This window comes from Tachypleus tridentatus, chromosome 13 (genome assembly GCF_004210375.1).
Source record: "Tachypleus tridentatus isolate NWPU-2018 chromosome 13, ASM421037v1, whole genome shotgun sequence".
NCBI lineage: Eukaryota > Metazoa > Arthropoda > Merostomata > Xiphosura > Limulidae > Tachypleus > Tachypleus tridentatus.
Genome location: NC_134837.1, coordinates 105,906,370 through 105,931,041, shown reverse-complemented (window position 1 = coordinate 105,931,041; position 24,672 = coordinate 105,906,370). Strand labels below are relative to the sequence as shown.

Genomic DNA, 24,672 nt, shown 5'->3' with positions numbered 1-24,672 from the left:
CGTTATTACAATAAAATAAAATTATCACGACAAATTGAATATCCTTAAAAAAATGTTTTATTATACTTTCCTTAATGTTTTTTTACACGTTAATAAGAATTATCTATCTTTACACAAATAACACACAAGCAACTCGTGTTGGTTCAGGGAAAAAAGAAATAGTCTTGAAAAACCCGCTGTGATTTAATTTCTTCCTGGGTTGTTTCCACTGAATAAACATTGTGGTACAGGTTATGTTTGATAGGATAAATTATTATCTAACGTATTCACTCACTATTTCCCGGAGGGACCCATAAGTTAAATCTAATCTACTTTATGCGTTGCTCATTAACTTTGCTAGAAAACATCTTTCTGGTATTGGGTTTATTCGGAGATATATTTTTACTAGACAAGCTTGTATGTAAACTATCACATGAAAACAGAAATAAAAGACTAAGCTCAACCTTACAGCAACGAAACTCTAATTAACTAAAATTATCCAAATCAGTCGTATTTAATGTTTTTTTAAATATTTTATAATTATTTTTGATGTATTATTGAATACTTAATGTTTATATTTAAACATTAAGAGTTACGATAAATGGTGACACAGCTTTTGATCATCTCGATATTTCAGATACTTTAAAAACGCATACAGTACGTTTTCAGTAACTACATAGTGGGTTATCTGTGCTATGTCACCATGAGTATCGAAACCCGGGCTTTAGCATTATGAGCCTTTAGATTTACCTCCAAATAACAGGGAAGTAGAGGGGCAGAAATTGATTTTGAGTAATTTAATATGTCATACAAAGTACAACATTAATACGTGGACACTTGTACAACCTTACAATACTAAAGTGTAAGGAGCGAATCTTTGTGTGTTTAAACAGAGGTGCGGACATTACGGAAAAAATATTTGCCCAATGGATAAAATTATATAAAAATATATTTAACGTCTTAACCCCCTACCTCCGTTTTACGAAACATGCATAAAAGTAAAATAACATTAGGCCTTTTGCTTGATTTAACTGTGAGTGTAATCAATACAACGTAATGTGGCACTTCAAGTTTGATAGTTTCGCATTTAAGTTTTTCATATATACTCGTTCATGTTTTTAACATTTAGCTAATGTAAAAAATCCTAACACATTACATTGATTTGTTTAATTTTAGCGCTATTGTAGGAAAGAAGTCTCAGCCACATAGGTAATTTATCTTAATTTTTAATTTTAAGTTAGCTAAAAACGTAATTATTGTGCATAGTTAACATACTTTTATTGTTTCATCGTAGTGAGTTTATTTACGTCGGTCGTAGCACGAAATATTTATCTCATTAACGATACGCAGAGAGTGAAACTGTGAGAGGGAAAGAGATACTATTAAACATGGCGGCGTTTTTTACACCTTTAGATCTTGTTATCGGCCAGTGCTATATTTTAAACAAAAATTAGAATATATTTCAAAATATAGAATTATTTAACAATCCGTAAATGTGACAATAAATAGTTCAAAATTCTATAATTCAACCATCGGTAGTTATTTAGTAATGGCATAACCACCAAAACAACAACTTATCACAAGAGCAATACCTATGCGATTTGCGATCGAAACTCCGAAATAAACCAGAAACGTGATTGCGCAGCCGTAACAATAATATCTTAAATATAGCCTTTGAAATTCCCTTACGACTGTCTTAAGTATAGCTATTCTTACATTTATTAGTCGTATGCGATAGCAGCTGAACTGCGTACGTTGTTTTCTTGTACGTCGATGAATAAGGTCTCTTATTAAAATCGAGCTACAAACCTATCACTTGGAAAAAGGCAGATGTTCTTAAGTTCCCGATGGAAGGAAAATTGCAGGCTAATCTAGAAAACTACTAACTCATTAGCTTTACTGTTTAGGAAGAGGTTTAGAAATAAAATATAAACAGCAGAATATTGGCTTGTGCTGGAACACAAAGTACCAAAGGTTCAAAACATTTTCCGAAAATCAAAACAAAACAAGGGATCAATTAATTCAGCTAAGAGAAAAAATGGTTAATAACTTAATAATAATAGTTCACGCTGTCGCATGCTTCCTCGATTTCGAGTAAATTTTTGATAGTGTCTGGCACAGCGGTTTAAGATACCAATTCCTGTATCAGACTTTCTCTGAAAATATTCAAATTTTTATTTTTTCCTCAGTTTGCAGACGACGTAACTGTATGAAAGAGTTTCATCGTGATGCATCCGTGTTATTTACTTCCGTACAATAAAATACGAATACAGATGATATTAAAGCCATGAAGACAGATAACACAAATGGATCATAAAATAAACTTGGCAAGATTTAGAGAAGTTTGATGGATTCCCATTGTCACTTTGGCCAGTAGAGGGCTTTTTAAATGACACAGAATACTCCTACCTCACCACACACGTCCACAGATAAAGAAATCGTAATTTGATTACATTAATACTACCACCAACGAAACAAAGTAAACAAAGAAAATTTAGTAGTATTGTTCCATTACTTTAAGCAGTACGATTGCAACTGTCTGTATGATTGTGGGTTTGTGAATTAGAGATGTGTATATTTTTGGATTGAGGTTTAGACACATATTTCTACCTGTTCGTTTGTTTCTTTACAATTCAGCAGTTCGAAATCTTCAGAAACATGGACAGCTGTAAAGCTACCCGAAGTGATCTTCTAACAAGAGAACGATCAATGTTTAAAAAAAATACTCTTTTAGTAATCAAAGCATAACAAACCGTTCTTACAAGTCTCATTACTTCAGGCATTAGGCTAAATAAATTTTATGGCATACCCCTGGTTTAAATACAACTCTTCGCAAATAACACAGTGCTTAAGAGCTCATTGCCGGCTTTATGAAGCACCAGAAAGCAGCGAAACAAATACCAGTGAAAACGTACGGGATAAAACAATTACTCAAAATATGTGGTGTATTTTGTTTTGGAGAATCATTTACATGGTTTTGTCTTTTGTGAAATAAATCGCTACAGCTAATTATGAAAGCCCCCAAAACTTCCATAGAAATGCGTTCAGTAAGAATATTAATTTTGAAAGATTCTATACACTCTCGTTCTAAGTTTCTTGCGAATCCACAAATCAGTCTAGAGATTTTTCAAAACTCTTTATGGAGGCTCAAACAAAAACTCTTCAAAAATCTTAACTCAAATGTTTTTCGGCCTGGCGTGCCGTTTAAGGCGTTCGACTCGTAATCTGAGGGCCGCGGGTTTGAATCCCCGTCGCCCCAAACATGCTCGCCTTTTCAGACGTGGGGGCGTTATAAAATTACGGTCAATCCCACTATTCGTTGGTAGCCCAAGAGTTGACGGTGGGTGGTGATGACTAGCTGTTTTTCCTTTAGTCTTACGCTATAAAATTAGGGAGGGCTAGTTTCGCCCTCGTGTAGTTTTGCGCGAAGTTCAAAACCAAACAAACAAATGTTTTTCGAATGGATCTTTACACATTTAAATTAATCTTTAAATGAGTCAACATTTTGAGTCCTAAAAGCCTACAAAACTCTCTAGTCCCCATTTTTGGACCTCTCCTAAGTTTTTCGAAAATTGCTGTGTGTGGGTGGGGTCTATAACTTACATGCTAAATATATTTTCTTTAAAATAGTTCAAAAGTTCAACAGACATAGATGAAAAGTACAGCTTAGAATTAAACAGTATACAGCCATGATGAACTAATTATTCACCCTATCACAAATGATAAATAATTAGTACACAGGCATAAATAGCTAACAGCTGCTCGAATTTTACTCACCAAGCCTCACTTCTTTTGATCTCATCGTCTGAGAATTCTTGATCTAGAAGATGCCGATTGTAGTAGAATTCTAGTCGTAACAAAATATCGTGCAAATCTGCGGTTCCGTGTTGCGAGAGATCGCTACAACAACGAAATGAAAAGCGAAACCACGGTTACATGATGCTACATTTGAAGAAAACTGATAAAGGAGACAGCTTCGTCCGTCTCAACGTACAGAACTGAATCACTTTTCGTTACGTCCAAATTTACAACTTAATTGTCTAATAAGTAACAGGCCAGTACAATTAAATGTGCTGATTACGTAACTTAAGACAATTTTAACCAAACAAGCCTTATGACTTAGAAACTTTATACGTAATATACACTGCTGGCCCAAATCTTGAGACCAATAAATATAAAGAAAAAATATGCATTTTCCGTTGTTAGACTCAACCACTTATTTGAGTAGAGCTTCGAAAGATGAAAATAAAAAAAGGGAAAATAAAAATAAAAAACTCTTTTAGCATTTAATAGGGGAAATGTAAACACCATAAAATTAGCCTAAATACTAGCTTGTCAAAAGTTTAAGACCCATACCAAAAAGAAGTCCTAAACAGGGTTGGAAATGCCCAACAAAAGATCTCAGTAGTAAGTTGCACGGCCGTCATTGCGAATAACTGCAAACATTCGCTTTGGCATGGTCGATATGAGTATTTGCAGAAGGCTGGCTGGAATGTTATTCCAAGTGGTGACGATGGTTTCACGAAGATCATGCATTGTTTGGAATTGACGTCCATTTCTATAGACTTCCCTTGTCATCCACCCTCAAACACGTTGGATTGTCCAAAAGAATCACGTTTCGCCATGAAAAAGTCCTTTGTCCTGCGGGCATTGTGGATTACAGCATTGTCCTGTTGAAAGATCCAGTCATTTCCACACAAGTGAGGGCATTCATTCAATAAGGATGCTCTCTCCAACATACCAATGTAACCAGCTGCTGTTTGACGCCCCTGTATAATCAGAAGCTCCATTGTTCCCTGGAAGAAGAAAGCACCCCAGATTATGATGGAACCTCCTCCACTGTGTTGTGTAGAAAATGTCTCTGGCAGAAAATGTCTCTTATCGTGCCAATAACGTTAGAAGCCATCCGGTCCATCCAGGTTAAATTGTTTCTCATCAGAGAACAAAACCTTCGTCCAATTTTCTACGCCCCGTATTTGGTGCTTTTCAGCAAAGCTTAATCGAGCTGTTTCGTTGTGTGGAAGGAGACGTGGCCTTTGAAGACGTTTACGGTTTTTAAAGCCTTTCTCTCGTAGATGCCGTCTTATTGTTCTTGAGCTGCATTCTGCGTCCGTAAGGGCCTCAATCTTGTTCGACGATCGGCTGATGTCTTGCCGGACGACCCGTCAAATCCTCCTGCTCATCGCCGGCGACATTTTATTGGGCCGACCACCTCAAAATCTCGTTCCATATCCCTCAGGGTCTTTTAAGAAACTTGCAACGGCAGTTTTACTACGCTCAATCTCACCAGCGATGGCACGTTGAGAGAGACCTTGCTTTTGCAACTCGACAATTCTGCCATGTTCAAGCTCTGTCAACTTTTTAGCCTTTGCCATGTTTTTATCCAATGTGTAACACAAAAGATGTCAGTGGGAGATGTTGACAACGCAAATGACTAAATTTCGTTTCGTGTTTACCGATTAACACTTCGTTTCAGTATGGTCTTAAACTTTTAACCAGCTAGTATTTAGGCTAATTTCATAGCATTTTACCTATTAAATGCTGATTTTTTTTTTTATTTTCATCTGTCGAAGCTCTACTCAAATGAGTGGTTGAGTTTAACAAAGTAAAATGCATATTTTTTCTCTATGTTTATTGGCCTTAAGATTTTGGCCAGCAGTGTATATACCATCTGCTGGTGCCAAATGAATATAAACAGACTGGTAGTGGCTCTTTGACGTATTTAACTTTAAAGGCTTCACAACAAAAAGATAATTATTAGCGTAAAGTCACAATATTCTGTTTATTTTTAAACAAAAAATCTTAAGAGTCCACATTAGATCATATCAAATTACAAATGTTACATTCTTAATAGCTGACTTCTGTATACAAAAAAGGTAAAATGTGCGGTTTTCGTTATCGCAACAATAACATGACGAATTTGAATTGTCCAATTATCAATCAATTACAAAAACATAAAGCTGCAGAAACCGATAAAGGAAAGGTATAATATCACATATTTATATTAGCAGTTACGAAATTAAGACGAAATATTAGAATAATTCAGAATAAGGAAATCGAAAGCTTTTATTGACGCATTCAAACAACCATTTGAATTTCAACCTGCAATACTGGCGCCTTAATAGTGTTGAATATTTCTATTTTTAACGGATCAGACTGTTTGATAAAAATCGAGAACATAATTAAAAAAATTCAACTTTTTGACTTACACGAGTTGGTAGGGGTAGCTTGGTTACAGGGTGAGTCGACAATGTTATCTTACGTTATTAGTTCCTGCTTATTCTAATTTTAAAATAGCATCGGTATTTCACAGAAATACCACATTTCCACCACTTGAATCTAGATTCAATTCGATAGACTTACGTTTTCTGGTCAAGTAATGCTCCATCGAGTTCATGAATCAAATCTGCTTGGTTCTGGGCCTCTACTGTCGGGTACAGCTGAAAAAAAAAACAAACTCAACAAAACAAGTAATACTCAAATATTATATATTTATAAACGTCTCGTATGGATAAAGAAAGCACTAATAGAGGAGCGAACAACGTTTTGACCTTCTTCGGTCATCGTCAGGTTCACAAAGAAAGGGTTATTGACCGGTAGCTGACCACATGTTTGTGTAATTGAGTGTAGGGCGTGCTTAGAGTTTGGATATATTTATTGGTGTAGGTATAAAGGTGTTCCTTTGTATTGGTTTATTTTGGGCTTGAGTTGTTGTATAAATAAGGCTTCTTTAATTTTGTGTTTGTGTGTTTCTTTATTTAGTATTGTTCATGTTTGTTCATGTGGCTGATGCAGTTTACTTTCAAATTAACCTTTTCGCGACCACCAATTTTGTGTTCCCAGGAATCGGAAGAACAACGAAAACCTTAACAAAATATCATTCTTATATCTTATTGAAAAAAGGCTTCGCAAACCACATAATCATTGGATTCAACAAGAAGAAAAACATTATCAAGTATACCTACGTGGTCTCTGAAATAGAAATGGTGTGGGTATCAAATATGTTCATATAGTCTAGGCGATTAGAGCGTCTGACTCGCTTTCTAAGGGTCACGGGTTCAAATCCTCGTCTCTCCAAATATGCTCGCTCTTTCAGCCGTGGGGGCGTTATAATGTGCTGCCAACCTCACTATTTGTTTGTAAAAGAGTAAGTAACCCAAAAGTTGGCTGTGGGTGGTTACGACTAGTTTCCTCCCCATTAGCCTTCAGTTGCTAAATTAATGACGGCTAGCACAGGTAGCCCTCGTGTAAATTTACGCGAAATTCAAAACAAACGAACAAACGCTCCTATAGTCGGAAAAGGGTTGAAATGAAATCAATACAAACAAAGGCTATAAAAAGGACTTTTGTGTTTAAGAAACAATGGTCTGCTTCTAAGAATAAGATTCCAGTTATTGTGGGTAGAATAGTTTAACCTGAATCGTCTCATTTCGAATGGCCAGTTGCTCTTCAAGAACTGAAAAAATGAAGCTCTGTTAGTTTTATTCGATTGAGAGCCTAGTTTATATTTAAATTTATAATAAAAGATAGAATATTATACCTAGACCTAATCTCATTTGACTAAGATTCACGTACTATTGAATAAATGGGGGGGGGGTAGAAGATAATTTCCTGTGTCTACAAGCAGTTGAAAGTCAATGATCTTTTAATGAGAGGAATCTAACGGGATGAGATATATACCTCACTAGTAAACAAAATATAATTTATCTATTAAGTTTCATTTATAGCAGTAAAGTACGATTATATATTGAACTAAGTTGATAAAACATTCAGCATGTGGATGAAATTGGATGATTGTTTCTGTGATTATTTTACAATAAAAAACTAATTTTTCTTGTCGTTTTTACCCAACAAATGGGATTAGAGATTAACCGTGTAACGACACCTTCTACCAGTGATTTCTACAGGATTATATCTGAATATTCACAAGTCTCATTAATAGTTTGTTCTAAAACTATTCATAAGCACGTGACCTTTTTTAAAACGCTTAACTACACATGTTAGCAGAACATCTCTAGTTATGTACACAAATGTTTATCCTCTGTGACTCAGCAGTAAGTTAGTGGGCTTATACTGCTAAAAATCGGGTTTTGATGTTCACAATGATTAAATCACAGCCCATCTAATGTCTAGCTTTATGATTTAGAACAAACAACCAAATTATAAACGTGAGTTCCAGTTTGTGTGAAACCTGTCGTCGAATATTTCAAGTTATTGCAATCAACGTTAGTATTAAAATGCTTGTTTAATCTTTTCTTGGGATATTTTAACCTACTGAACAATTATTAAGAATGGAACTAAAAACTATCAACAAAGGAGAACATTGCGATCTGGGGCAATTCTGTTTCTACTAATGTTAAACCGCAACTTAACTCTTTCAGAGCAGGATTAGTTTAAGACAAGCATAACAGACAATAAACCAATAAAATATAAATTATACAGTAAGGTATTTTTTTTGCAAAAAACAGGAAGAAACAAACAAAACATTCACATCGGTAACATCCGGAACAAACACACAAAACATTCACATCGGTAACATCCGGAACAAACACACAAAACATTCACATCGGTAACATCCGGAACAAACACACAAAACATTCACATCGGTAAGATCAGGAACAAACACACAAAACATTCACATCGGTAAGATCAGGAACAAACACGCATAACATTCACATCGGTAAGATCAGGAACAAACACGCAAACATTCACATCGGTAAGATCAGGAACAAACACACAAAACATTCACATCGGTAAGATCAGGAACAAACACACAAAACATTCACATCGGTAAGATCAGGAACAAACACGCATAACATTCACATCGGTAAGATCAGGAACAAACACGCATAACATTCACATCGGTAAGATCAGGAACAAACACGCATAACATTCACATCGGTAAGATCAGGAACAAACACGCATAACATTCACATCGGTAAGATCAGGAACAAACACGCATAACATTCACATCGGTAAGATCAGGAACAAACACACATAACATTCACATCGGTAAGATCAGGAACAAACACGCATAACATTCACATCGGTAAGATCAGGAACAAACACGCATAACATTCACATCGGTAAGATCAGGAACAAACACACAAAACATTCACATCGGTAAGATCAGGAACAAACACGCATAACATTCACATCGGTAAGATCAGGAACAAACACGCATAACATTCACATCGGTAAGATCAGGAACAAACACGCATAACATTCACATCGGTAAGATCAGGAACAAACACGCATAACATTCACATCGGTAAGATCAGGAACAAACACGCATAACATTCACATCGGTAAGATCAGGAACAAACACGCATAACATTCACATCGGTAAGATCAGGAACAAACACGCATAACATTCACATCGGTAAGATCAGGAACAAACACGCATAACATTCACATCGGTAAGATCAGGAACAAACACGCATAACATTCACATCGGTAAGATCAGGAACAAACACGCATAACATTCACATCGGTAAGATCAGGAACAAACACGCATAACATTCACATCGGTAAGATCAGGAACAAACACGCATAACATTCACATCGGTAAGATCAGGAACATAACATTCACATCGGTAAGATCAGGCACAAACACGCATAACATTCACATCGGTAAGATCAGGCACAAACACGCATAACATTCACATCGGTAAGATCAGGCACAAACACGCATAACATTCACATCGGTAAGATCAGGCACAAACACGCATAACATTCACATCGGTAAGATCAGGCACAAACACGCATAACATTCACATCGGTAAGATCAGGAACAAACACGCATAACATTCACATCGGTAAGATCAGGCACAAACACGCATAACATTCACATCGGTAAGATCAGGCACAAACACGCATAACATTCACATCGGTAAGATCAGGCACAAACACGCATAACATTCACATCGGTAAGATCAGGCACAAACACGCATAACATTCACATCGGTAAGATCAGGCACAAACACGCATAACATTCACATCGGTAAGATCAGGCACAAACACGCATAACATTCACATCGGTAAGATCAGGCACAAACACGCATAACATTCACATCGGTAAGATCAGGCACAAACACGCATAACATTCACATCGGTAAGATCAGGCACAAACACGCATAACATTCACATCGGTAAGATCAGGCACAAACACGCAAAACATTCACATCGGTAAGATCAGGCACAAACACGCATAACATTCACATCGGTAAGATCAGGCACAAACACGCATAACATTCACATCGGTAAGATCAGTTTTTCAAATACACTAAAATTAAATTCTTCCTTGTTCACAAAACAGACGCAAATAAACAAATTAGTTATCAATTATTAAACATCTGATATCACAAAATGTACACAGCATATATGTATATAATGTAAATTAATTGTACATAAATCACGTTGGCTAAAATGGCTTGTGGTAAATTATTTGTATCTTTGTTACTAATAGCAGTTGAGCCAACAAAATGAACAGTCCGAGGGAACTCTGGTGTCCAAATATTATACAACTTTAGTTTTATACATTGGCAAATGTTACAAAGTTTCCGGTTAACAAATGATCTGAGTTAACAAGTGATTTCTGCTCTTAACAGAGGGTAAAAAAGCAATGTGACGAATACGGGGGTTAATCGTAAAGAAATAATAATAAAAAAATCCTAGAAATGAAACTTGACTACTCAACCATCAGACAATTAAATTACGTTCATCCAACAAAAGAATGACCTCTTTCTTACTTGCTGAAAGCCTCGAAGGTTCAACGTCTCCCGCCGTCCGTCCAACAAAATCTGTAAATCCTGCCGATTCAGACATACTTCGTGACTTATCAAGCAGTTAAGGCCCTAAAATACATAAAAAAAATCAACCAGAAGAGAAATTTTTGTTGAATTTAAGTAAAATCTTCGTACATCTTGCATATTTTTCACATTTATAAACACGCGCGTGCATTGCACTGTGACAGACGTGAGGTACTTTCCTGCTGACGTATAAGACTGATAAAACATTATTTTGACTAAGATGCGTGTAATGTCATTTTTTTTTTTTTGCGTGAAATAAAATCTTGGATTTATTTATTACATATCCTGTATGCTATTAAACATTAGATCAATTTAGTTCAAATCCTGTGTGAAATAATTCAACTTTTAATATAGATTATGTTTAAGATGAGTGTTAAATGTGAAAGCAAATATTGTATGAAATGATAGTCATTAGGGTTAGATCAATACACCCAAACAAATCTAGACACATTAAATGTCTTTTCAACTGTTGCTATGTCAAGCAAACATTTTCTCCTCATTCAGACTTTATCTGTAACGTATCTAGTTCTGAAAACGGGTTTATTGTCACGGTCTTTGCATTTATTCAATCAGCAATCTTAAAATCTAAATTTCACAGATACCAGCCATTTAAAGCAAAACGTCCGCTGTGTATTTTAAGTTATGCTGTAACTTCAAATGTATTAAACAATTTTATGAGAGCTCACACTTTTATATTTGTAAATACTAATTTACTAATGTTTATACAGTGGAGTATTGTAAAGTATTTTCTACCTATATATAAGCACCACATTGTAAACTAGTTTGAAGGATGAGGATAAATGCACTTTTTTATTTACTCCTTCAGAGCTGGAAACTTAATGTGTGTCTGTCTGTCAAGGAAAATATTTTAAAATTTATTTTTTTCATGATTGACATGAACATTATAAGAATAAAACAACTATAGACACTTTGAAAAACAGTAACTGTAAACGAATTATGAGTTTCAGGATTCTGTTAACATTTGACTCTAAATCATCAATGAAACGAGATACGTAAACCACACTAGTTTAGTTGGCGAGAACAACGTATCTTAAGATTCGTAGATTCGAATGGTAGTTACTTGTGGATACAGCTTGAAACATAATTTCTATTGTTTGTTAAGGCAGAATGGAAGATTTCTTCCTGAAGATTTAACGACGTGAATCAGACGACTTTAACAGGGAGGATTTCTCATCAGTACCTCTAGCTAGGATATTAAATAAAATGGAGGTGACGACAAGGGACATCTTCAACTACACTAGATTTGTTGGGTGATCTGAACTTAGTGTATCCTTTTATACATGTTATTGGTTTTTGTTTAGTAAAGCCAATATAATCAGTGATGTCGAGAAACCCATTTGTTGAGAAATTTATATGCAAAAACGGCTCGTTTGGGTTGAGAAAATATTTTACATAGAAGAGCGAACAACGTTTCGACCTTCTTCGGTCATCGTCAGGCTCACAAAGAAAGAGGTAACTGACCGGAAGCTGACCACATGTTTGAAAGGGGCTGTGTAACTGTGTGTCGAAATGTAGAGGGCGGTATTAGATGTTTGAATATATAATTTTATTTATTTTATTATATTAATATAGGTATAAAGGCGTTCCTTTCTATTGGTTTGTTTTGGGTTTAAGTTGTATAAGTAAGGCTTCTTTAATTTTGCGTTTGTTTATGTTTGTTTCTTTATTTAGTATTTGAGTGTTTTCTATGGTTGTGTTTATTTGACTTGCAGTGTTCGAAAACGTGTAAAGGTGACTTTTTATGTTCTTTGAATCTGGTTTCCATTTTTCTACTTGTTTCTCCAACATAGAAGTCGTGGCAGTTATCACATTGTATTTTATAAATAATGTTGGTGTGGTGTTTGTCAATGTAGTTTTTACATAGTACAGACCTCAGTTTTGTGTCTGGTTTTTGAATAAATTTGGTATTAACTGGAATGTCATATTTTGTTACTAATTTTTGCCAAGTGTTGGTTATTTGTTTGCTGATGTCAGGAATATATGGTATACAGCAGTATATGGTTTCGTGGTTTTTTGATTCGTGAGCTGTATTTACTTTAGTTGGTTGATTTTGTTTTCTGTCTAGGTGTGTGCGTATAATGTTTTTTTACGGTTTGTGGAGGAAACTTATTGATGTTGATGAAGTATTGTTTTATTTTGTCTAATTCATCGTTAATTTTATCTGGTGAGCATAGTTTTATGGCTGTGTTTATTTGGTTTCTTAGTATGTTGAGTTTTTGTTTTGTTTCATGTGCTGAGTCCCAAGGAATGTATAGTCCAGTATGGGTGATTTTTCGGTGGATTTCTGTTTTGAATTGTGTGTCAGTTCTTGTAATTTTGAGGTTAAGAAATGATATTTGATTGTTTTCTTCCTGTTCACATGTGAAGTTAATGTTGGGATGTATAGAGTTAATGTGATTGAAAAAATTAAGTATGTGTTCTGTAGATTTGAATCCCGCAACCGTGTCATCTACATATCTGTACCAGTATAGTGGTGGATGTAATGCTGTGTTAATTGCTTGTGTTTCAACTTGTGTCATACAAATATTGGCTAGAACTGGTGATACTGGGTTGCCCATGCTTAGGCCATTTGTTTGTATATAGTTTTGGTTGTTGAACATGAAGTTTGTCTTTATCGTGGTGAATTCTATGAGGGTTGCTAACTGGTTACTGGGAATTTCTATAGTTGGGTTAGGGTCTCGGATATAGAGTTCTAAGGTTATCTTGCAGGCTTCAGTGGTTGGAACTTCTGTAAAGAGGGATATAACATCGAAACTGGCCATTAAGGCTTTATGATTAAGTTGATTTAGATTAGACTTGAAATTAAAAGAGTCTTTGATGAATGAGCTGGCTGATGTTATATATTTGGAGAATGCCCATGCTATGTATTTACCAAGATTGTAATTAAACGATTCATATGTGGACATTATTGGTCGTAATGGACAATCTGGTTTATGAGGTTTGGGGATGCCGTATATTTGCGGTGTGCGTGAGTCGGTTTTACGTAGGTAGGAATAAAGTGTTTGTGAAATTGTGTTGGCTTTTTTCATTTGTAGTAGTAATTTGTTCAGTTGGGTCTCGTGTGTCTTTGTTGGATTTGTGTGTATTGGTTTAAATTTGTTCGTGTCTGATAGGATGTTATTCATTTTTTGGATGTATTCATTCATGTTCATTATGACTATAGCGTTACCTTTATCTGCTTTCAGAATTTTTATGTTTTTGTCTTGTTTTAGGTTTTTAATGGAATTAATGTCTCTTTTTGTAAGATTGTTTTTTAGTTTTCTGTTTTGTGAAATTATGTTGATGGTTTTGTGAGAAAATTCTTTGAAAAAATCGTTTAAGATGTTGTTTTTAGGTGTTTCTGGAAAATAAAAATTTGTAATTTTACCTGGGAAGTTTGGCTGTTGGATGTCAATAAAATTATCTAAGTTGTCTTCTTTCTGTTGGTTGTGTTTGGTTGTTTCCTTATTTTTCTTATAGTTTAGAAGACCTAGCCAGGAGACTTGTGATACTTTCTACAGAGAACATACTGTACAGATATGTAGATGACACGGTTGCGGGATTCAAATCTACAGAACACATACTTAATTTTTTCAATCACATTAACTCTATACATCCCAACATTAACTTCACATGTGAACAGGAAGAAAACAATCAAATATCATTTCTTAACCTCAAAATTACAAGAACTGACACACAATTCAAAACAGAAATCCACCGAAAAATCACCCATACTGGACTATACATTCCTTGGGACTCAGCACATGAAACAAAACAAAAACTCAACATACTAAGAAACCAAATAAACACAGCCATAAAACTATGCTCACCAGATAAAATTAACGATGAATTAGACAAAATAAAACAATACTTCATCAACATCAATAAGTTTCCTCCACAAACCGTAAAAAAACATTATACGCACACACCTAGACAGAAAACAAAATCAACCAACTAAAGTAAATACAGCTCACGAATCAAAAAAAACCACGAAACCATATACTGCTGTATACCATATATTCCTGACATCAGCAAACAAATAACCAACACTTGGCAAAAATTAGTAACAAAATATGACATTCCAGTTAATACCAAATTTATTCAAAAACCAGACACAAAACTGAGGTCTGTACTATGTAAAAACTACATTGACAAACACCACACCAACATTATTTATAAAATACAATGTGATAACTGCCACGACTTCTATGTTGGAGAAACAAGTAGAAAAATGGAAACCAGATTCAAAGAACATAAAAAGTCACCTTCACACGTTTTCGAACACTGCAAGTCAAATAAACACAACATAACCATAGAAAACACTCAAATACTAAATAAAGAAACAAACATAAACAAACGCAAAATTAAAGAAGCCTTACTTATACAACAACTTAAACCCAAAATAAACCAATATAAGGGAACGCCTTTATACCTATATTAATATAATAAAATAAAAAAATTATATATTCAAACATCTAATACCGCCCTCTACATTTCGACACACAGTTACACAGCCCCTTTCAAACATGTGGTCAGCTTCCGGTCAGTTACCTCTTTCTTTGTGAACCTGACGATGACCGAAGAAGGTCGAAACGTTGTTCGCTCTTCTATGTAAAATATTTTCTCAACCCAAACGAGCCGTTTTTGCATATAAAAAGCCAATATAAGTTTGGTAACAGTTTAGAAAATTACGCTGTAAACTATTAACGATAATTGTAAGATAGTAATTTATTCTTTAGATTAAAAAAATATTATAGGTGACAAAAGTTTGAAAACATTTTAATTGTACTTGTAGGTATACCCTACGAATGACTTGTCTGTCTTAGTTGATTGTTAACAACTAAAGGGAATTCAACCATAAAAGGCAAAAACCAACAGAATATGTAGGAACTTCAGTTGGAATAACATTACACAGATTTTCTTATTTAAGTACTTGCAAAGTATTTTGTCAATCATTTGAAAACAGGTTTTTTATACAAAAAATCCCGTTGTTTTACGTTAATCAATCAGAAAAAATTTAGAAATAACGTCACAGTGTGTTGGTAGAAATACTTTGAATTCAAACTATAGTGGTTTGTTTGTTTGTTTTTGAATTTCGAGCAAAGCTATTCGAGGGCTATCTGCGCTAATCGTCCCTAATTTAGCAGTGTAAGACTAGAGGAAAGGCAGCTAGTCATCACCACCCACCGCCTACTCTTGAGCTACTTTTTTTATCAACGAATAGTGGGGTTGACCGTCACATTATAACACTCCACGGCTGAAAGGGCCAGCATGTTTGGTGCAAGGGGGATGCGAACCCGCAACCCTCAGATTACGAGTCGCACGCCTTAACCCACTTGGTCATGCGGACCAACTGTAGTGGTATTTATAGTATTAGGCAAAGCATAAAGTTCATTTAGAGATATGAGTCACAAACGGTAAACCGACATCCAACCTTTCTTTATGGTTTCTGAAAACAAATAAAAACGGATTTGTAATTAAAACTTTTAGTTGCACAATTCAAAATAGTTTTCCAAAAAAACAACAACGAGAAATGAGGTATCTCACACATACACACACACACACACTTCAAGGTTAATCGTTTTAAATGTTTATATTTCTGAGAGAAACGATACTTTAAGAAGTGAAAGCAATTATTATATTTCTACTACAATTAAATTTCAGCCCAGTAAAATGAAAAAAAGACCCTGCAACCTCGTATAAATTTGCAAAGCTGCTTATCAAACTCAATCTGATGACATATTTAGCACCACTGATGTTACAACGACGTTTACAGAACCAACGTTTTTTTTTTTTTTTTCACATCTGTAAGCGTTAACTTTTCTATCAGTTAAATCACTTCGACAGAACAAACTCTAAATACTGAGAGACCTACCATTACTCCGATTTCCTCTCCGACTTCTTCTAAAGCCTCAGAAACATCTTTAGCCACAGAATGAGGAGTAAACAGTATATTTATGGTGTCTGTGACGACAACATTTTTTACACGACTGGCTACCCATCCTTCCTGATTTCGGGATTCCTGGAAATTAGGCTGGCCGTTGATTTCCGTAATAAAAGGGTAAAATGACCCATTCATAATGACGTCAAACCCCATAAGCTGGAAACACTGGTGACACCTAAATTAACACATCAATTAACAAGGACAACTATGCTTTTTTCTATCTTAATAAGTCGGCAAAATGAAGGAGATTCGCCCAGTTAATTAAAATCATTGTTAAGCAGTTTAAGATGACCCACATATACTATTTTCAGTAAAATGTTATTTTAAGATAAATTTGAAATTAATGTCAATATCGTATACTTAAGTCATAGGTTTATTTTAAACGATTAGAATGTCATGTTTCATTTCAAGATAAAAACATTTGCTAAACGTGATTCGGTGAACACAGAATTCTCGATAAACTTGCTTGAAATATTTCTGAGCTGTATGAATTATTACGTGTTTTTAATTTCAGCAATTTAATATAGCATAGTCAGTAACTGAAAACAAAAACTTTAGGTGTGAATTTCTGGAAGAACAGGGGTCACTAATTTTGATTTAAGAATTTTAAAGATCAACGGTTTATATTAAAACGTTATTTGTCACAAAAAATGACAATACATTTGGTTGTACATGCCCCAGTGATGGTATTATGCTCCAAAACTGCTTTTGTACATTAGCCCTTGCAGAATGTGGAATTGATGCTTTAAAGAAATTTATGCGTTTGAAGTCGTTTAGTTTGATAGAAACTGAAATCGGGAAGATTAGAAACACTCCAGGGCTAGATTAGTTATATAAAACTTGTTTTAACTGTATATCATGTGATGTAAACATAGCACGTTGAAAATGTTAACTTCCAATCAGAGTTATATACGTTGATCGTGGGCCTGGCATGGCCAGGTGGTTAGGGCGCTTGACTCGTAATCCGAGGGTCGCGGGTTCGAATCTCCGTCACACAAACCACGCTTGTCCTTTCAGCCGTGGGGGCGCTTTAATGTTTAGGTCAATCCCACTATTTGTTGGTAAAAGAGTAGCCCAAGAGTGGGCGGTGGGTGGTGATGACTAGCTTTCTTCTCTCTAGTCATACACTGCTAAATTAGGGACAGCTAGTGCAGGTAGCCCTCGTGTAACTTTGTGCGAAATTAAAATACAAACAAACAAACTTTTATTATAACTAAAACCGGCTATCATAAAGATAATTAAGTATATTTTTCTTACGTTTTTTATTTATAAAGATTAGAATGCATTGCTTCATCAGTTACTGGGTTGTCTCTCTGTGAAATATAATTTCGGCCATAATCCCAATATATCTCACGAAATTAAATTAAAATGTTCAAATTAAATAATATCGGATTTGTTAAAATGTGTGTGTGTGTGTGCATATGCATATATATATAATATACATAAAACATACCTTGATGATTACTATGTATCGGATTATCACACAGTAAGAATATAATGTCTTAAGAGATTTGTCCTATCTGTTAATATACTTTTGTTTTCCAAATATGGTATGGATCATTTTAGGTCCTTATGAAACACTGATATTTTATCATGACTTAAAATCATTCTTTACATTAAACGAAATTTAGTTCTAATACAGATTGTTTTCGCCAGCAAACACAGCTTTTAGACTCTCACCTATGTTAACTAACTTTATTTTATAATTAATTTTATTTTATAATTAATTTTATATTCATTGGTGCTGTTACTATGTATTACGACTAACCGTTAATTTTCATATGCTAAAAGTAGCGTCAAACAGACCTTAATGGGTTCAGTTCATCCGTTGGACGACTAGTTGTTGATGACGCAATTAGGATGTCAGTTAATAACAAAGTCTTTGTTATGACATCGTGAAGATTGTTTAGAGTCAATTTAACGGTTTGCATACCGTGGTTCCGTGCGACGAAGTACCAAAACTGGGAGAGACTCCATAATCTCCCTGAAATCTGTGAGAAAAATACCATAAATCAGAAAGAAAAACATAAACTAAAACTTTCTCTGAAGATTATTTCTAGAAGATTTTGGAAATAAAAAGAGACATCGAACATTTGCAGTTGTTGTGCACTTAGTTTCTTTAGTTCTGTCTAACGAGTCTAAGCTTTAATACAACTAATCACGAAGTGCACAATAAATTTTACACAATAATCCAGTGTAAAGAATCACATTGATTTTGAAACAAGAAATAAGTTGGTTTCTGAATATTCAGACCTTACAGTGAAACATCTTTATTTATACCATGTGGTTGATATATGCATATACAAAAGTTGACTACAATATTCTACTTAATTGGTTCTTATTATTGTAAGATACAAAATGAGTTTTATCCTTGAATAACTTTGATTTATATGAAACTAGGAAATGTATCCAACAATGGTTGGCATAAAGAGTAACACTGTTAATGAGCGTGGCCTTGGCGGAACCAAGTGGTGTGCGCCTCAACTTTTGAGGAGGAGCTGAAGTACCTTCTTCAGTGGGTGATAGAAATTTGTGTATGATAAACGGAAAAGTTGTTGTTTCCAATATAGCAGAAAGGCGTTTCAATCAAAATTCAGATCTTTTCTGCCGCTTCTGTTTTCAGCTATAATATGAAAATTGTCCCCCTGATGCAAAAGTGGAATTGAATGTCAGTCTTTAGGTGTTGACTTCAAGTGTTTTATAGTGACCTCGCTGTTTAACTGAGTCCAGAATTAAGGCAGTAAAATTGACATTGTTGTTAAACTCGAAATAATATTCCGAAGTCTCATCAATTTGAATTCTATCACTTGGGAATCTTCCCCCTAAGTTATATTACAAAATGTAGTCGAAATTAGCGCAACCAGTCTTCATAAAAACTTGACATCATAGAGACAGTAGAACAATTATGTTTCATAGATAACTAACATAATATACTGGACACTACAATAACTACTAAAATTACTCGTAGTACACCGTTTTCTAGTTATCCAATGAACTACATGTTCGATGAACTAGAACTCCCATACATCACTAGCCGGGTAACCCTAAATGTACATATTAAATTTTATGATAACCAGTCCAGAGGTTGGCCAAGTTATAGGTGAACACACACAGACAGACCTAGTTTTAAAAATTGGTTTAAGATGACTCGAACCTGTCAGCCAGGCAGAAGGCCTTGTTAATGAACTAAGGGTTTAAAACATGAAACATTCAAGGTGTCAAATTAGTTATAATCATGCAAAAAATCTCCTTCTCAACTTATACCAAAGTTAAATTTAAGCCTAATTTTTTTGAAACCATATATCTGAGTTTAGAGTTTTATTTCCTTCATAAACACATTTTTTAAAATAATTGTTTGGTGGTATATTTAAAAAGTCAAGTCAGTAGGTTTTTTCATTTCCAATTTCTTCAGGTTCTTTTTCCGAAGTTTTAGGACTGATTATGGAAACATCAGTGAAAAAGATGTTAAAGACAAATACGTCTCTTTATCGTGTGAGTAAGAAATGTGCCCAAATCTCGTGCTCAAAGTTCACACTGTTGTTAGTTGCCATACAACCAAAGAGCAAATGCTACACCAGAATGAAGATTATAAATAGACACAAAGCCTTACAATTCCCAGTAGTTGTAAGATAAATTCAGTCACGATTTCCAGGACTGAAATGTAGCGTGACAGATAAATAACTTGATTGAATAATGAATAAACAATGAATGAAGAGTAAACAATGAATTTTTGGAACAATATTTTACACTTATACATTGATTAATTATATTGTTGCAACAGAGAAAGTGTAATGTACTATTTAAGCAAATTACTCGCATACAAAATACTAGTGCACTGTACAATTAATTCGCCTTGTTTTCGTATTTTCTGTGATAATGTTTTGCAACGTTAATGAATTACCATCTAGATTCTAGATGCTATTACTCATTGTTTATGATACTTCTATGTACATCGCTTGTGCATTTTCACATTTGATTCATTATTCTCTTACTTTTCGAAAGTTTCTTGAAGATCCATAACGATGATACACAAGACCTTCTGAATGCAAATAAGCTCGAAGCGGTGACAATGACGTCACCAATACGTAGAGGCGTAAGCTGATTGGCTGCCCAAATACTTTAAGCTGATTAGGAACAACTTGCTGGACTACAGCTTTCCGACGTTCACTGCTGTAAGTAAAGTTGAAAACAAATACTCCTTTTATGTCTAGATAGAGATGTATTAGACTTTATTATTTTCAAATAAAGTGAAACTTCAATACATTTTTTTAAGTAATGAAAAATAGAGCTAAATTAAATGTTCAAAACATATCTAAACAATTACAGGTTGAACAAGAACTTGTATTCTAAATAGTGTTTTGCCAAAAGTATATTTATATTCCTAACATTGGAAAATTGTCACTCAGCATGAATTAGAAGGAATCTCAACATGTTTAAATAGAGCAGCAGACCAATTATAAATTATAATACTTGTTGAGAAAACAAAGGACAGTATTTGAGTTTTGGTTCAAAATGTATCGAACTCTAAATTCGTCATTTTGACGAAGTTGTTTGGAGTATATTGACATCGAACACTTTTTGTTTCTACCCTTCGGAAAACGTGACACCAGTTGTTGGAGAACAGTATTGTATGTTATCCGATCATAAGGTTATAGATTTTTCTGGGAATATTTGAAACAACTAAAACCATATTAGAAAGTTGGGAAAAATAGATGTATTTAAATCTCTCTTTTTTGCTTGGGAACGAACCACTAAAGCGGATTTACTTCAGGTTGTGGTTCAGGTAAGTAAGTTAAAAAAACCAAAAACAAACCAGAAGCTGTATTTTACGATGGGTAGATTGTTAGTGACGAAGAGTCTTGAAGATGACAAAACGTTGTGAAATACGTAATTTTAAAACGAATTTAAAGGCAGTGAACAATTCATCTGTTATTGAGTGTTTGACATTTATGCACTGTATGTGTAAGTTATCTTTGAAGAGTCTTTACATCTAGATGGAAGGCTAAAGAAATTTCTTTGAAATATTGTTTTAGTATTTTAACCAGTTTAAGACACACGTTCGTTTAATTGTCCTGATACTTAATTATAAGAGATATTTACTACCTCCGCGAGCCTTAGTGCTTTAAAAATGTACCGAATAACAAATATATGACATGCATGTATGATTTAATTCTATCTGGACTGTAAATCTTTTGTCAACAAATTCAAGAATTGAACAGATACTTAATGTGGCTTACGCACCATATAAGGTTTTGCAGTTACTTGAAGTTATTAATTAAGCAAGTAGAAATGACACCCTACATGTAGACCAAATAAGAAGAAAATAAAGGGGGGATCATTTCAAGGAAAAGCTAATGAGTTTTCCAGCTACAAAAATTTTCTTTTTAAATTTAATACATAGAATTTTAATTTATAAATTTGAACAACAAAAAAAAGAGAACATGTACGAGTAATGACAATATTCACGTAACCACGACTGTACGTGTAAGATACAGCCTTCGGGAAGAAATCGTTAAAAAAACAAACTCTTAATGTTTATGGAATATGTTAAGCAGTGTAGACATGAAGTTTTGGCTTTATTGGACTGTTTGTCTCTTTCTAGAGCGAGATTGTTTTAGAAACAGGAATAAGTAACCCATTAAAGCCCAAAATCTACTGGTAATAATGGATAATATAAAAGAGGAAGGTTGATCTTATCAAAGTATAACTTATGAATTAGTGAAGATTGTAAAATTTGCAGCTTTGAAAGTGTTTTACTCGACTAGGTGTAATAATTTAAATAATTGTGGCAATTACTAGTCCGAAAAATTAACACCAGAATTTTTACGAAAATAGGTAAGCCTTTGGTTATACGTGTCTTTTAATGATAAGTGTTGTGACACTTTACTGCTTACTTTAAAAGTTCTTGCTGGCCCTCTAACGTGAAAATATCCAAAAGCTTTGGACCGCTTTTTTCAACTGAAGATACAGATTTCAGTATCCACTGGGCAGAAGTCCCAAACGCATGCGCTACTTCTTGAAACTGGTGACGTTGTTCGGGTAGAGAAAAACAGAGTGGTACAGGCTGCTTCCGCAAGGTGGCTACAAAGAGCAATTTAGAATTTCTAAGGATTAGGAAGAATAAATTGTTATACTAATTTATTCAGGAATTACATTCTTTGATAATCATATCAAGGAAAATTCTGTAGTTTATAAAACAAATACTATTAAACAAATAGAGTAACCAGTGCTACCCTAGCGTCCAAAAGTTGTGATTTGCTTGCATTGCACTTAAACATTACAATAAAAAAAAGTTATAAAAACCCCTTAGACTGTCAAATCTAACACATCAGTTACATAATAAATGTAATCAAAATGTACCAAGCTAGATCTGCTTCACATTATACAATGCGCAGTTGTTATCCACTACACTGACTATAGGATATCGGCTGTTAATACAGTAATAAATTAACGAATCTCTAATGCAGATGGCATGTAAAATCTATTGTGATATCTTCGAATAAATTCTTCCCTCATCCGATCTGGACTCACGATTTAGTTTAATCGTTACACTTAAGTCATCCTAGATGACAAGATAGATAACATTTTGAAGTAACGTTAAAAATAGAATTAAAAGTTACGAACAGGTAAGGTAAATCAAGTTAGTATTAAATTGTTTTTTCTTGTTTCTAAGATTTATTTGGTTTCAAGTTTTCACGAAAGTCACTTCCGATTCAAGCTGTTGTTAGCGAACTATAGTTTTCGTTAATGCCTTTCTGTTATCAAACTAAAAGTAATTTAACTTGCAAATGGAGGTGGTTGGTATGCACGAAAGTGTTAATTGTGTAAATTGGATTTTGATGTACTCAGATTTAAGTCATTGCTGTAATCTAGATAATATAACGAATCTGATGGTTCAGAGCTAATATCCGAACTTACACCTGATAGAAATTAAGATATCGACCTAAAAGTGTGAATTTGCATTCTGTTAATGAAGTTCTCTCCATAATGGATTAAACAGTCTAAACACATTCCTTTGAATTTCAAATTATCTACTGTTAGTTCGTTTATTTTGTGGAATTCAGCGCTTAGTAACAGTATTTAAAAAATAATTTTGTAATCGCAGATGTGGATGTTATGATTAAAAAAGTCGTATCATAACTTCGTTAAGTTTTATCAAATACATGTTTCTACGTGTATATTAATATTTTACTGCAGGTTAAATGCTAAACAATGGCTTCAGGTTTTATTACTTGTGAGACTCGATCTTTGTAACCATATATTCAAGTCAAGGTGACCTAAATTCTTTGTCATAGCCACAAAGGATTGATTGTTGCTAGTACAATTTAAGTTTCATGGAGCGTTATAATGTGACGGTCAATACCACAATTTGTTGGTAAAAGAGTAGCCCAAGAGTCTTACACTACTAAATTAGGCACGGTTTGCGCAGATAGCCCTCGTGTAGTTTTGCGCAAAATTCACAAACAAAACAGAACCATCACATTCACAAACACATCTAGAACACTTTAAGCATGTTTCATTGCTACATTATTTTACTTTACATTTACAAGTTAACTTGTTTATCTATTGACTCTCGTGGTCTCGCATTAGGTCACGGGTCTGATCTAACGACCTGGACCTAAAATAACGCCAATCGTCGACTTTTTGTCTAAGCAGAAATAACCCAAACCTTTACGGAATGACAGATTCTTTTTGGATCAACATCAGCGTTTTGGGCTGGCTCGAGTGGCAGGTGTTTAGTGATCTTTGTAGCGTTGGACAACAATTTAAGTTTAGTTTAATACATTTATCGTGTTTCGGTAAAATTTGTGTTTCGAAACTTACAAACTCGGCTGTTGCTTCTTGTCGGCTTTGAAACTCCGACCTATATATGTATACATTATTTCTGTTACATAAACGCATACGTACTGACAAACCGTACCTTTCACTTCTTTAAGC

At 34.4% G+C, this 24,672-nt stretch overlaps 1 protein-coding gene across 6 annotated transcripts in view; it reads right to left on the bottom strand.

Annotated features, from left to right (window-relative positions):
- Positions 1-24,672, bottom strand: part of LOC143237598 (cadherin-like and PC-esterase domain-containing protein 1) — a 275,925-nt gene that overhangs the window by 21,265 nt on the left and 229,988 nt on the right. For 5 of the 6 annotated variants that reach the window (XM_076477036.1, XM_076477037.1, XM_076477035.1 and 2 more), the window contains 7 exons: positions 22,629-22,815; positions 20,727-20,904; positions 18,541-18,725; positions 16,666-16,909; positions 10,731-10,835; positions 6,343-6,419; positions 3,757-3,879 (listed from right to left, as the gene is read on the bottom strand). In XM_076477036.1, the coding sequence (XP_076333151.1) occupies positions 3,757-3,879; positions 6,343-6,419; positions 10,731-10,835; positions 16,666-16,909; positions 18,541-18,725; positions 20,727-20,904; positions 22,629-22,815 (1,099 nt within the window). The remainder of the gene's footprint in view (positions 1-3,756; positions 3,880-6,342; positions 6,420-10,730; positions 10,836-16,665; positions 16,910-18,540; positions 18,726-20,726; positions 20,905-22,628; positions 22,816-24,672) is intronic. The other variant, XM_076477038.1, reaches the window with a different exon arrangement.